Raw genomic sequence first — 12,975 nt, forward strand, 5'->3', positions numbered from 1 at the left:
ATACTGACTCGAGATTGTTATTCTACCCGGAGTTATAATAGGTATGGAAAACGGGACTGGTTTTTACGTATAAGGATCATATTAATGGAATTAGAAGTAATCAAATACAGTAAAAGCCAGGGTGAAATACACTACACTCTCAGGGAGACCCATTCAAGCATGAGAGGCATGAAAGAGACAACCATCGAACTAAAAGTTACTCTAAGTTTCACTGATCATGACGTATATATAAATTAGAGGTCGCAATAAAATGGACTCCTAGATTTTGAACAATGGCATCAACTCTTACCTCATACTCTCCACCAAAATTAGATTTCGTTCTCTCCATAATAAAATATTTAATTTTCATTTATTGTTGAAGAATCTTTTAGTTGATAAATTTCACTGGTTGCCAACTATAATAACAAAACCGGTTCAGGAGGGAACAAGTTTGTACTTGAAGTATTGTAAGTAAGTATACAATTTAGGAGGTAAAAAAAAACACATTGATGACGTCATCCATCGTATTTGGCCCCTGAAGAGTACCTCGACTTCTGAGCTTCAGGTCTCACCAATGGAAACATGCAACCATAACATTCTCTCAAAGACGGCAAACATACCTATTTAGATAACTTATTTTATCACAACTCCACCTGAATAATCTTGGTATTAATTTGATCCAGATATAAGTAATGGAGTTGCCACCAACTGGCGACATCTTCCCTGGTCATCTTTCGAAAACAGCGCATCGGTAAAGTACGCTATAAACTTGCCAAGTTTTCATACATGTCGAGAATTGTTTATTTTTGCTGGAGCAACGAACTTCTAATCTGCGTCACTCTCTCGTGAAAACAAGCGATTTTCACTAATTAAACATCATAAAAAATTAATTAATTGCTTGAAGTGTTAATTAATGACTCTCTGGAACATTAGGCGGATACTCAAGTTTTATGTTTAAGGTTAATCAGCATAAGTGAGGCAACTTTGAGGCTGATTCATGAGAAAGACAAATACATATTTTCGGTAACAAGAGATGGTGTTTACCTCGCCATAAATTCCTTATCATTTTCTTGGTTTTTATTCTCGACTGAGTAAGTTCCAGAGAGATTTGAACATTTTTTCACATTTTAATTTTTGTGTGTGTTTTTTTTTTTTTTATAAATTGCCTCGTTATTGTATATGTGTCGCAGATAGATAGTCAAATCAGGAATTTTGTCAAAAGTCTAAGCAAATAGTCAAATATTTATACTTACATTGAAATTCTGAATTTTTTCCTAATTTTAGGCAACATGATTCACTGCTATAACAAGAAAGAATTCCTCTTGAAATTGTGCATCATAGAAAAGTGTTTTACGTTTTTTTTAGTTCCCAAACGAACATTTACCTTAAAATTTACACCATGCCATTAAACAAAGAATGATTAAAACTTTGAGGTTTCAATAAATGATAAGCATTTGAGGAGGAAAGAACAAAGAGATTTTGTAGCTTTGATGATTAATTCCTTCCAAAATATTGAAAAATCGTGAGCTCTTCGTCCTGAATTTACAAAATGTCGTAAACAGTCAAAAATTGACCATGTGCCCATGCATTTGATAAAATGCCTGATTTTACTAATTGCCTGTGACAAATGTATTGTATTGTTACATGTAACGTATCGTTGTTGACTCACATTTCGACGATGGAACTACAAAATGCGTAACTCTATTTCGGTGCTTCCGAATATCCGGTTCTATTTTATTTTTTCACGTTGTACCAAACAAACATTATACTTTGAAATTTTTACGGAATATTCTTTACGTAAAGCAGAAAAATCACTGCAGTTTTCAAAACATGATGTTCAGTAAATTTTATGTAAAAATAAAATATGATGAGAGGTTAGCAACGCCGCAAAACGAGATACGTATTCCTGCAGTTTTACCGTCGATGTCAATGCTCATTTTTCCTACTGTCTATAATATTAATATATATATAAAGTATATCTCATAGGTGGGCCCTTGGTAAATAAATGCATCAAGACTCTTTTTGAGGTTGGAACTTTATTAAAGCGCCTACCAATTATTTCACGTTTCATCGGATGGATCACACAAATCATCTAAAGCTATGGGGTCCGAGAGAAAATTTGTCGTATGCAAACGGTGAAACCTCGTCTCGACGCTTCATGTAGGGTAGATTATTTTTATTTTGAAATACGTTAGCGGTAGCAACGCCCAATGACAGGAGACTCAAGGCTATGGATTTACCGGCCGTTAAAATAACCAGCGGTAACACAATCAGAAGTTTGACGACCAAGACGCCTAGTAGAAAAGTGATGTACTTCAAAGATGCCTTCCGCCGTCCTGAAAAATGAAATCAAAATTGAAAAATGATCAAACTGTTTTATGAAGAGTTTTTACAGATTCTTTGAAATTCTTTTACCTAATATGTAGTACCAATTTTCATGGAATGCAACGCAAATGCTCTTATACTTCATTGTGTTGGATTTTTAGCGTATATGCGAAGCAGTTAGCTCTTTTTTCCAATCAAAAAATCTAATGGTCGAAATGTTTATTTTAAAAATTGGAGACCTGACTGCCGGCCACTAAAAAAAACTGCCCGCATACGCGGTAAAGTTGAAAAAGTGTGTTATACTACGCAGATTGTGCGCTAAGGAATGGATTTCAGACTTTTTTAATGTGCCCTACGTGATTTTCGAGCGATTTCTCCCTGAAAAAGTGTATGTTGGCTGTATCTCTTGCTTACAAGCAATAGACCCATTTACGGACACCCGGGCCATATTTCCGAAATCTGAGGGAAACGGGCTCATCTTGAGCCCATCACCTTTCGATAGGCGCAAGAATCATGAAAATTGGCCCGGTAGAATGCTAGAACTAAGCGTTACCAGAGACGAACATTTAGGAGGCTTGAGAACTTATACTATAGATACATCGTTTAATCACGATTTACACCGTCTTATTTCATTACTAGGGGGCTCTGCCCTCTTGCCGCTACGCGGTCTGATCCCCGGGGCGCCGTGCGCCCCCTAAGGCCGCTTCGCGGCCAGCAAAATTGTCGAAACCGCCCGTATGAGGTCAATTAGCAAATAATTTTAATTAATAACAAAACGATGCTTCAAAGAAAAATATTCCGCCAGACAGTATTCTTAATGACTTTCTCCTACTCTGAATTTTGATCCCTTCTTTGAAATTCGACCTCTGGATCGTCTTACTCTTCTACCTCACTCCGTCCATTGAGTTTCTTTATAATGATTTTATTAGAATAGAGAGGATATCCCGATTTCTCCCCTTTCATCCCGATCAGTAACAATTTGTCCCGCTAGGCAATATGTCCCGTTCTAGCCCGGTTTATCCCGTTTCAACGGAATGTATCCTACTTCATCCTGATCATTCATGTTTTATTTAGATGGTTTTTACCTGCTTTTACCGGTAAAAAAACATGTAAAGATGAACTCATCATATTTATAAAATAAAGCACAGGGGTCGTGCCTCGAAGCGCCCGGGGGCGAATAGCCCCCTTGGCGAACAAAATAAAACATACAGATCCCAATATGAAGTGAATTCGAAAATGTCTTGATGTTTGACGTATTTCTGTGGAAGAATTGAAAAGCAGCTATGCGTATTGTGATCTTGATGTCCATCCCAAGGTTCCCTGGTCCCCGACGTAAATAGCCTGGTTGCTGATCGTCGTAAATTAAAATAACTAACTAACTAATCTTATGTTATATATTGTGATCTAAAAACACAAAGTAGCCAATCAACAATTGAATTTCATTTTTCAGTCAGGAACTACAATTTCTAGCTCAGTGCTAAAAATACTATGCACGTAGGGAAACTAATGGTACATGAGTTGTTTCTAAACTGAGCCTAAAATTGTTGTTCCGAATTGCAAAATGTAGTCCAATTATCCCTTCGCATGCCCCCCTCTTCACTTCATTCTAAAGATTGGAACCACGAAAAGCTGAATTGAACTCATACCTGAGATGAAATTAGTGTCTGGCATCGTGTCTAGAAGATTCCGCTCGGAGAAATTTTGATTCTGAAGAACAAACGACGACTCCTCCACTAGATTGTATATCAGTTGGCCAAAAGTGCAATTCGGACTTGATGAGAAAATATAATCTTGAAAATTACACAGCTCGTGCGACGAAAAAACCTCGTCGGGCGCACTCTCAGTTCTATTCGATGATAGTTGCCGCAAGGATGAGAAAATGTTATCACGTACGTTATTCCAAATTGTGTCGTTTAGTTGCTGCTCATTGACGCCGCTTTCATCAGAGCTCGCCTGCTCCGAAAAATGCCTTCCGTCTTCCTCGTCGGACGATGATGTCATCTTAGTCCTGACACTGTTCTCAGTTTGATGGTTTGAAAAGAACTCTTGGCTAAAAACATCTGGATTTTGCTCAGCTCTAAACCGCTGCTTCTCAGCATCAAACTGGTTTGACGAAGAATCCAAGTGGGTTTTTTCTTTGTTGTAGTGCGGCTCTAAAAAGTAATTGAAACGGTCTTGGTGATTTTTTGGAGCGGGCTTGAGTACAATTTTCTCCCCGTTAAAAATAGCAAACTGACTTGCGTCTTTTCCCGATCTTTTGGAAAAGTTGTCAACGCTTCTTCCCTCCAAGGCCCCTCTCGAAGATGTGTCGAGGGGTTCAAACGTTCGAATTTTACTTCGAATCAGCAAACACTTTGAATTGTTTTGTCCAGGGCCAAGTTTTTTACACCTCCTCGTCGCTGTGTTGAAAACGTCTTTTACTTTTGGTGTTTTATCTATTTCACTCTCAGCCTTGGATAAATTATTGTTCGTAGCTCCTTGATTAGGTCCAAACACACTTTCCTGTTGAATGTAACTTTCATTCGCGTTTGAAGTGATGCCACTTGAAGATGCGTTTCCATTCAAATTTTTTGCACCAAATTCCGTCATGTCCACATGTTGTTGCACGTCACGTTTCATAAACGAGTGTCTAACTCCTTTGTAAAGTTCGTAGCTGGAATTTTCAGGCTTAACTAGACCTGCATCGAGCATATGTTTAGTAATTATCATGTAACCACCACACAATTTAAAAACTACCGGATAAAAAATGTAAAATACAACATTACACATATTGGCTATTTTCAGTGATTCACGACAAGATCAAACGGATGAGTTTATACGAGAGGATGCGTCAATCAAAGTTATGAGTACACAACTGACCATTATTGGATATGAAATGAGGTTTTATAATGTATTTTGGAAAATCGTCGCAATTACCCTGATGAAAATTGAGATGCAGTTGTAGATAGTTGGACAAGTTGGTCACTCGGTCATGCGTAAGTTAACCGGATGAAATTGAGTTTGCATAGCTTGGAGTATTTCTCGGAGTCAATGAGATGATAAGTGTCTCCAGAAGCTGCAAGTCGGGAATTTGTCATGCTTCGAATCATACGTGTCCTCCATTTCAGTGGTATTCTGTTTTCACTCGGCGTTTACCGGTTAAATGTCTGCTGAGTAGGTGAGAGGTATAACATTAAATGAATCACAGTAATATTACACGGAAAAAAAGGATGCTGAGTTAACATTCTGGATGTATAAAAGTGTGCGACAGCTCACAAAACGCTGAATTAACCACTACAACAGTTACTTCAGGAATGTCAAGATGTAAAACTAATACTGCTGTGGAAGTTAATTTAGCGTTTTGTAAGTTGTCGCACACTTTTTTACATCCAGCACGGTAAATCAGCACCCATTTTTTCGGTGTAAAATTAGTAAATTGTAAATAACATCATTACAATGATCTCTCGGCCTCCCTAAATGTTCATTTTTTTTTTGGTCAAAAGCTCGTTTTCTGTTCAGTTGGTCCGATTACCATGATTTTCTTAGCTGTCGATAGAGTGTAGTGTCTATAGATGAGCTTGCTCTAAATTTAGAGTTTGGAAATGTGACCCAGGTTTTTTAGTAAGTGTAACAAAGAAACTGCAGGAGCCCTGTGAGCAGAAGGTTCTGTCGTCAGCACCATCTATTTTCTTCAGCGTGGATTTTCCCATTTAAATAATTTTAATTTTTTGCCACAATTCGTTCTGACGCTTTATCGGGTGAATATTCATGACTTTTGCAATATTATTAATAGATAGATAATTGTCCCTAGAAGAGCCCGCTTTATGGAAATAATTAAACAGAGCTCGCAAAGTGGACCTTAAATGGCGCGAAGTGCTTTCCTGGGGTTGGGAATCTTAACGGCTAAAAGGCGTAGTCTCTTAAGGAAATAATATGAACCATAGGCGTATTAAAATTAATAAAATTTAAATACTATTCATAATAAACAGCATGCATAATGAACATCAAGGTTGTGGGAATTGTTGAATCTCTTATTTGAGCTTGAAACTGAACTCATTCCTCCAATTGCTGGTGGTTTTTAAACACGGAAACGTCTTGTCAGTATTTATGAACCCTTGTTGTATGTTATTACTCTGTCTCTAGGCTGAAAATTTACATTTTTACGTATTGCTTGAAGTCGCTTATTTTAAAACTCTGGTTCCCTAAGTTGGAATAGCCTGTCGCATTTTGAGCTCATTAGATTTCGATACTTATCAAATATAAGTCACTGTTTAATTTAAAATTACAATTATCTGATTTGCTTACTATTCAAATTCCAATCATTGAAGTGTTTTAAAGAGAGTGCGCGTAAGAAATTCAATGGGTCTATTTTGACGGTTTGCTGTAGTTCGTTAGCTTTGACAGAGATCCAACCACGACTGTTTGCTTTCTAATCGAGGAATGTTTCTCCTTCAGTTGTCTGTGTATACTTCTTCCGAATAGTGTTCCGCTTGTAGTCTCTCGTGTATTTGAAGGAAATTTGAACACCGTCTCACTATAGGAGTATTCTCACCTCTACTCGATGGCGCCAAGATATGGTTACCTTTTATTATCTCGGGAACGGTTGCTGATAGTGATATGCGGTTTTAAAGAGACTCCCGAAAAAGTGGAAATCGTTTTTGAGGGGAACTGTGGCGTAATTCACTACCCCTCGTCAGCGAGGGATGAGAGGCAGAGAGAAAATTCTGTGTGGAGCCCTGTTCTGAATATCGTCACCTTCCGGCCGAAATATCACAACTGTCATGCGACTTTTAAACATTTCCGCCATCATTTTATTTTTTTATAGAGAAATTTCTCAATGAAGCTTTCCGAAAATTTCACTGAATTTCCTTTGAGCTATCGATAAAATTCAGAGAGAGTTTCAAACAGATTCAACCAACAATTTCTCTGTAAAAAATTCAATGGCGGCGGAAATGTTTAAACGTCACATGGCGATTGTGATATTTTGGCCGGGAGGTGACGATATCTTGTCGGAGAGAGTATAAAAAAAGAAGATATTTGCCAAAATAGCTGGTTTCAATCCGGGTTCAGGATTTTCTTTTCGTCAAGCACTGGAAAAAAAACACATTGGATCTAGAGTCCAGACTTTAGAAAACATTAACAAGAAAAAAATACTGTTGATTCAATCAGATTTTTGCGTAAATCAAAGGAAATCCGCTCAAATTACGAGGCTTGGTTCTTAATCGAAGCAAATATCCGATTGAATCAAGAGTTTTTTTCTTGTCGATGTTTTCAAGAGTCTGGAATCTAGATCCAGTGTGTTTTTCTTTTCCATTGAGATGTAATTGGACTGCATTTTGCAATTTGGACCTATAGATTCTAGCCCGGTTTAAAAACGACGTATGTGCCATTATACTAGGGCCCACGAACGATGATCCCTGAAAAATCGGGCGAATAAACGCATGGACCATGTAAATGACAACGCTGCAAGGTCGAGCACGCACATCAACAAGACCGGGTGGGCGCCATCCAATTCCCTCCCCCGATTCCCTCCCGAAACCGATTCCCTCCCCCGATTCCCTCCCAAGACCGATTCCCTCATGCGGCCGGAACCGATTTCCGATTCCCTCCCGGCTTTGAAGTAAATTGAAAATAAGTGGCAACGTCGCAACAATTGATCAAGTAGTAAGACGAAATAATCAAGATCCAAAATCTCACCATTCCCAGATACACCTGATACAGCGCCATTACTCGTAAGAGTAGAAGAGTAGGTGGTAGAAGTTGTAGAAGTTTGAAGTACCTTATCTAATCTACTAATCAGTCAGTGGCAAAACCCAGATCAAAAACTGCCAAAAAAATTCTGCTCTCGAAAAAAATATATCCGAACTTCTCGAAAACTACAACGATGAAGCCTTGCTCCACTTCATTCGCACGGTGTCTCATAGAATTTCGCCAAATGTTTTCTTGTGATAATTTTTTTTTTGGTCTTATTTTTTTTGACGCGACGGACTCTGTACACCCGTTTAAGGTACTTCATAGAAATTTGCCAAATGTTTACGTGCCAAATTGTATGTCAGGTGTATCTGGGAATGGTGAGTTTATTTTGGATCTTGATTATTTCGTCTTACTACTTGATCAATTGTTGCGACGTTGCCACATATTTTCAATTTACTTCAAAGCCGGGAGGGAATCGGAAATCGGTTCCGGCCGCATGAGGGAATCGGTCTTGGGAGGGAATCGGGGGAGGGAATCGGTTTCGGGAGGGAATCGGGGGAGGGAATTGGATGGCGCCCGACCGGGTATTGTGAACGCGAAAAGCTATTGTATGCGAACTGCTGCTATTCTACCCCTATCTTCAGGTCAAAATTCTTCATAGGAAGCCCTTTCGTAAAAGATCAATTTCTTGTAATTTTTCCCCAATCTCTACGTCAATCATATGGTTGGATTGCTCGTAAAATTCTGAGCTAAATCATACATAATTCTTATATACAATTTTTATTTTTTCCTTCTTTTTCCTTTTTGAAGCGAAGTCCAATTTTTATTTATAACATCGTATCTCGAACTGTAACTTTGATGCTATTTGACCGATTTTTATAAACGAGGCCTCTTTTTACTCGTGTTTTAAAGGAGAGTAACGAAACACTTGCTAAAAAAATGTTACACAACTTTTAACAAATTTTGGTTTTTTCTAGCGGGAGGGTGAAATTGGAAATTACGCGTAAATAATTAGGGTTCGATTGTGACTCGGCTCGGCATTGTCCCCGAATTCGAGACTCGGTCCGGGCCGGGGTGTCGCTGTTGCCAGTGTTTGCAAGAAATACCCGCGGCTCAGGGATCATCGTTCGTGGGCCCTAGTATACTTTTCCTATGCACATAAGTGTTTTTCCAGAAGAGCCAGAATATATAGTTCCAAATGGCAAAATGTAGTCCAATTCGTCCACTTCACCAATGTGTCCACCACAGGTTTTTGTTCAATAAATGTTTTGGTCCAAATGCAAATCTTGACCAATTTTGTTAACATTTATCCATTATAGTAATTTGTCCAAGACCAAAATTTATGTAATAAAATGTTGCAAATAATGACATTATTTCACTCTTATACTAAAAAAAGGCTACAAGGAGGCTTACCTAGTCCTACCCTCGGGTTTTGTGTGCTGCATTGAAACCGAGTCTTCTACGAATTGCTGTTGAGTACTCGTAACAAGGGATGCCTCGTGGATTATCCCTGTAGGTATCGTATACTTCAGCAATTCCTTTAAGGCTGCATTGATTCCTTAAGTAATCCTTCAAAATGGCGTCCGGAATATTCTCAGAATGAATGTGAATGACGGTCAACTGCTCACCGGGGAATTGATAGAGATAAAACTTACTAAGCAGGGCCGTCTTGGTAGAAAAAAAAAAACAAATCTGAAGAAAGAAATTGCGTATTTTCGAATTATTTTTCAGATGAAGACGTTGAAGATGGCTGAGAGGTGGTATCTCTGTTTTCCACCGGTCCGCGTATCACTACTGGATAAAACTGATGTATAGTGAAACGTAGGGATCATTTCAATAAAGCGTGAAGAATCTTTTGATACACTTTTAAAGCACACTTTATCATTTTCATATTTATTTCTCGACGAACATCTATTTTTATTCTGAGCATTACGTTATGGATATTTAAAAAAATCCACTGAATTGACCCAAAACGATAGTACAAAATTAACTTAAAACAGGACTGAGGCTGCAGAAATAAAAACATTAAATAAAAAACTAGGGACGTTTCGCAGTATCTCAACTGCATTTTCAACCGGAAAAAATTGAAAAGAAACAAACTGAGCCTCGCCGCTGTTACCGTGATGAGTCTCTTATAAATAGCGATCTCAGTTTGTTCCTTTTTAATTTTTCTTTTTATCCGGTTGAAAGTGCAGTTGTGATACTGTGAAACATCCCGCGGGTTTTTATTTTTGCGAGTTTTGTCCCATGTTAAGTTGATTTTGTGTGTTAGATCATGTTATACCTACAACTAGAAACATACCGATCAATTTCAATTTTTCATTTTCTAAAGCTTATTTTAGTCCATTTGACTCATTGATTTGTATTGTGCGTCTGTGTACATGGGCAGTAAAAGTGGGACGCAAAACTGAAAACGTGTAGGTCATACTCTCAAAATCTCATTCACCTATGCCGATTGTTTGTTGCCGATATGTTTCATTTTGCTTCTATGGACATGCGCAATATGAGAGGAACCTCTAAGGAGACTTTAACGCAAAGCCAGAAACGCAGAGGCCACTTTCAAAATCTCTTTCCCTTGTGCTAACTCTGGTTCATTTATTCTCGTTGATGTGTTTATGCTTGAATGGACTTTTGACAATGAGGACTTCCTACATACATTTGAGGAAATATCAATTCATTAACAGGCATATATTTCCATGTACTACAGAAAAACACCGCTCAAATATTCGAATTATGCCAAATGTCTATGGATAAAGCCATATATTTTTTTTAGGAAAGTTATGGTTCCTTTTTTTCGAAGGTTTCAAATGATTTGGATTGAAATTGCGAACAAACTCTCCTGAAAAATTGGAACAAAATATTTCAGAACAGCTGTGCTTTATCGAGGGAATTTTGGCATAATAGCCTTACGGCGTTTTCCCTCAGCAAGATGGCATAGTTTCCATCCCTGGCTGAACGAATTATGGTTGTGGACTGGATGTCTCCATACAAATCCTGAATTGGACATGGGCAGGACCCTCATGACCTACATGACCTCAAAGGATACTTCAATGAACAACTAAAAACGTAGAGGTACTTTCAAGTTCATTTCCTAAGGTTTATTTTATAGTCTGTATGGCTCATTGATATGTATTTTGCTTATATGGACACGGGCAGTAAAAAAGGCACTTCTAAGGAGACTTTCATGCCAAGCTAGAAACGCTAGGGTCACTTTCAAAATCCCATTCCCGTTAGGTTAATTTTTGGTCATTTGTTTCATTAATGTGTATATTGCGAGTATGGGCAATGAGGACCGTCCTTTAAGCTCAGATGATCCAATAGTAGTCACCAAAATTTTAAAACTCTTCAAGAAATTAAATTTAAAAATTTAAGGTTTCCTGGTCCCCGACGTAAATAACCTGGTTGCTGATCATCGTAAATTAAAATAACTAACTAACTAACTAACTAACTATCACTTACATTTGAATAATTATCAATTCATTGACAGCCACGAAATTTCATGCAAGGGGAAAATGCAGTATGAACATTCGAATGCTGCCAAATTTCTCTCGATAAAGTATACTGTTTCTAAGAAAAGTTACAACTATATTTTACTTCGAAGGCTGTAGATAATTTATGTGATTGTAAATATACGAATTGAAATGCCTAACAAACCTCAAATTAATGATGAAATCATGAAAGAATGTACCTTCTTCGGGACGCTGCAGATTTTTTTGTAATGACTTTTATTTGTTTGTACCCAAATTTCCACGTGATATCATTTGCCCTCTTTCAAGTATATTTTTTGTACAATTCGCTTCAAAAGCTTTGAGTCGTATTCTTTGGAAAAAAACAAAAAGTAAGGCAGAATTTTCTCAAATTTCGCAATCGAGATAGGTATTTTTGTATTTCCAGCATCGATATATGTCCAAGGGTGATAGACGATCAGGTGTTAAATAAAATGTCCATATGCTTATAGCCAATTAAAAAGTTATTATCTGCCCAGGCATTTCATCAAACGCCTATCCGTTCGATAAAATGCGTAGGCGTCTGATAATAGCCAAAAGTAGTGGTTCTTACCGCAAAATGACTGAATTTGACTAAATTCGGTCTAAATCTTTCTATTTATCTTTTTAGTCAAGGTTGTGCAATTTTGATGCACCTGAAGTTATGAATGAGTCTCTGTTTCAGTAGCTATTATCTGATTAATATTAAAAAAATAAAACATAAAAAATGGATGAGAAACTGCAGTCTAATTACATCCACTTAAATTAATCAAAAGAAAGGTAGTTTACAGATTTATCTAATGAACTACGAGTTCTGAATTAGACAGAATCTTTATGATGGATTACTCGCATATTTTAGCCGGACTGAAAGTCAAAGCCTGTCTTCGTAAAAACGGCTCAAAAATTATAGTGATTCTTTTGAACAAAGTTTGTCGTCATGACAAAGTTTCTTGCCATGACAACAAACTCTCTACCTTACAAATTGCGTAAGAGATTAGCGAATTCTTAAATTTTCTACTTCATAAGGTAAATTATAGGAATGAGATCTGACACAGATGAAACAACCTGCTTTCACTACTCCATGCGCAACCGAAAGCTGTCATAATTTCCTGATATCTAAGATGCGTGGGAGAAGAATTAGTTATTTTGGTAATCGTTTTCATTCAAGGAATTACGTCACAGGACCGCAAGAATTATCATGATAGACTTATATATTTGCTATGTTATACTTTTTAAAGCTAGAAGCCAAGAAATCCGCAAATATCTTACGTAAATGGTGAGGTAATCAGTACATTTCAGAATTTGCTAATGTTCTCATCGTCATTTTTTTTCTCACACATAACAGATCTCAAATCAAAAATTTTGTTTGAATGCTATTTTACCAGAGTTTCTTTTTCATAATCTTAATTCTGCTTTTATATGTATTTTTCTTAATTTATCTCAGTTTTTATGTACAGTTTTCGTTATTTATCTCAGTTTCTACGAAGGGAATAATTTCGAATAAAAAGGAACA

At 37.3% G+C, this 12,975-nt stretch overlaps 1 protein-coding gene across 1 annotated transcript; it reads right to left on the reverse strand.

Moving 5' to 3' along the window:
* Positions 1-1,996: 1,996 nt before the first annotated feature.
* LOC109030058 (uncharacterized) lies at positions 1,997-5,299 on the reverse strand. The gene is made up of 2 exons (XM_019040820.2): positions 3,951-5,299; positions 1,997-2,315 (listed from the first exon to the last, which is right to left on the reverse strand). Exons 1-2 carry the CDS (start codon positions 5,071-5,073, stop codon positions 2,068-2,070), a joined length of 1,371 nt encoding a protein of 456 aa, XP_018896365.2. The 5' UTR covers positions 5,074-5,299; the 3' UTR covers positions 1,997-2,067.
* Between the last annotated feature and the right edge of the window lie 7,676 nt (positions 5,300-12,975).

The sequence above is a fragment of the Bemisia tabaci genome, chromosome 4, assembly GCF_918797505.1.
Source record: "Bemisia tabaci chromosome 4, PGI_BMITA_v3".
Classification (NCBI taxonomy): Eukaryota; Metazoa; Arthropoda; class Insecta; order Hemiptera; family Aleyrodidae; genus Bemisia; species Bemisia tabaci.

Excerpts from the sequence above, each read along its gene's own strand:
- LOC109030058 (XM_019040820.2), bottom strand. The coding sequence starts at position 5,073 with ATGTGTAATGTTGTATTTTACATTTTTTATCCGGTAGTTTTTAAATTG. Across the intron at positions 2,316-3,950 it reads AGACACTAATTTCATCTCAG|GACGGCGGAAGGCATCTTTG; the intron begins GTATGAGTTCAA and ends TTCATTTTTCAG.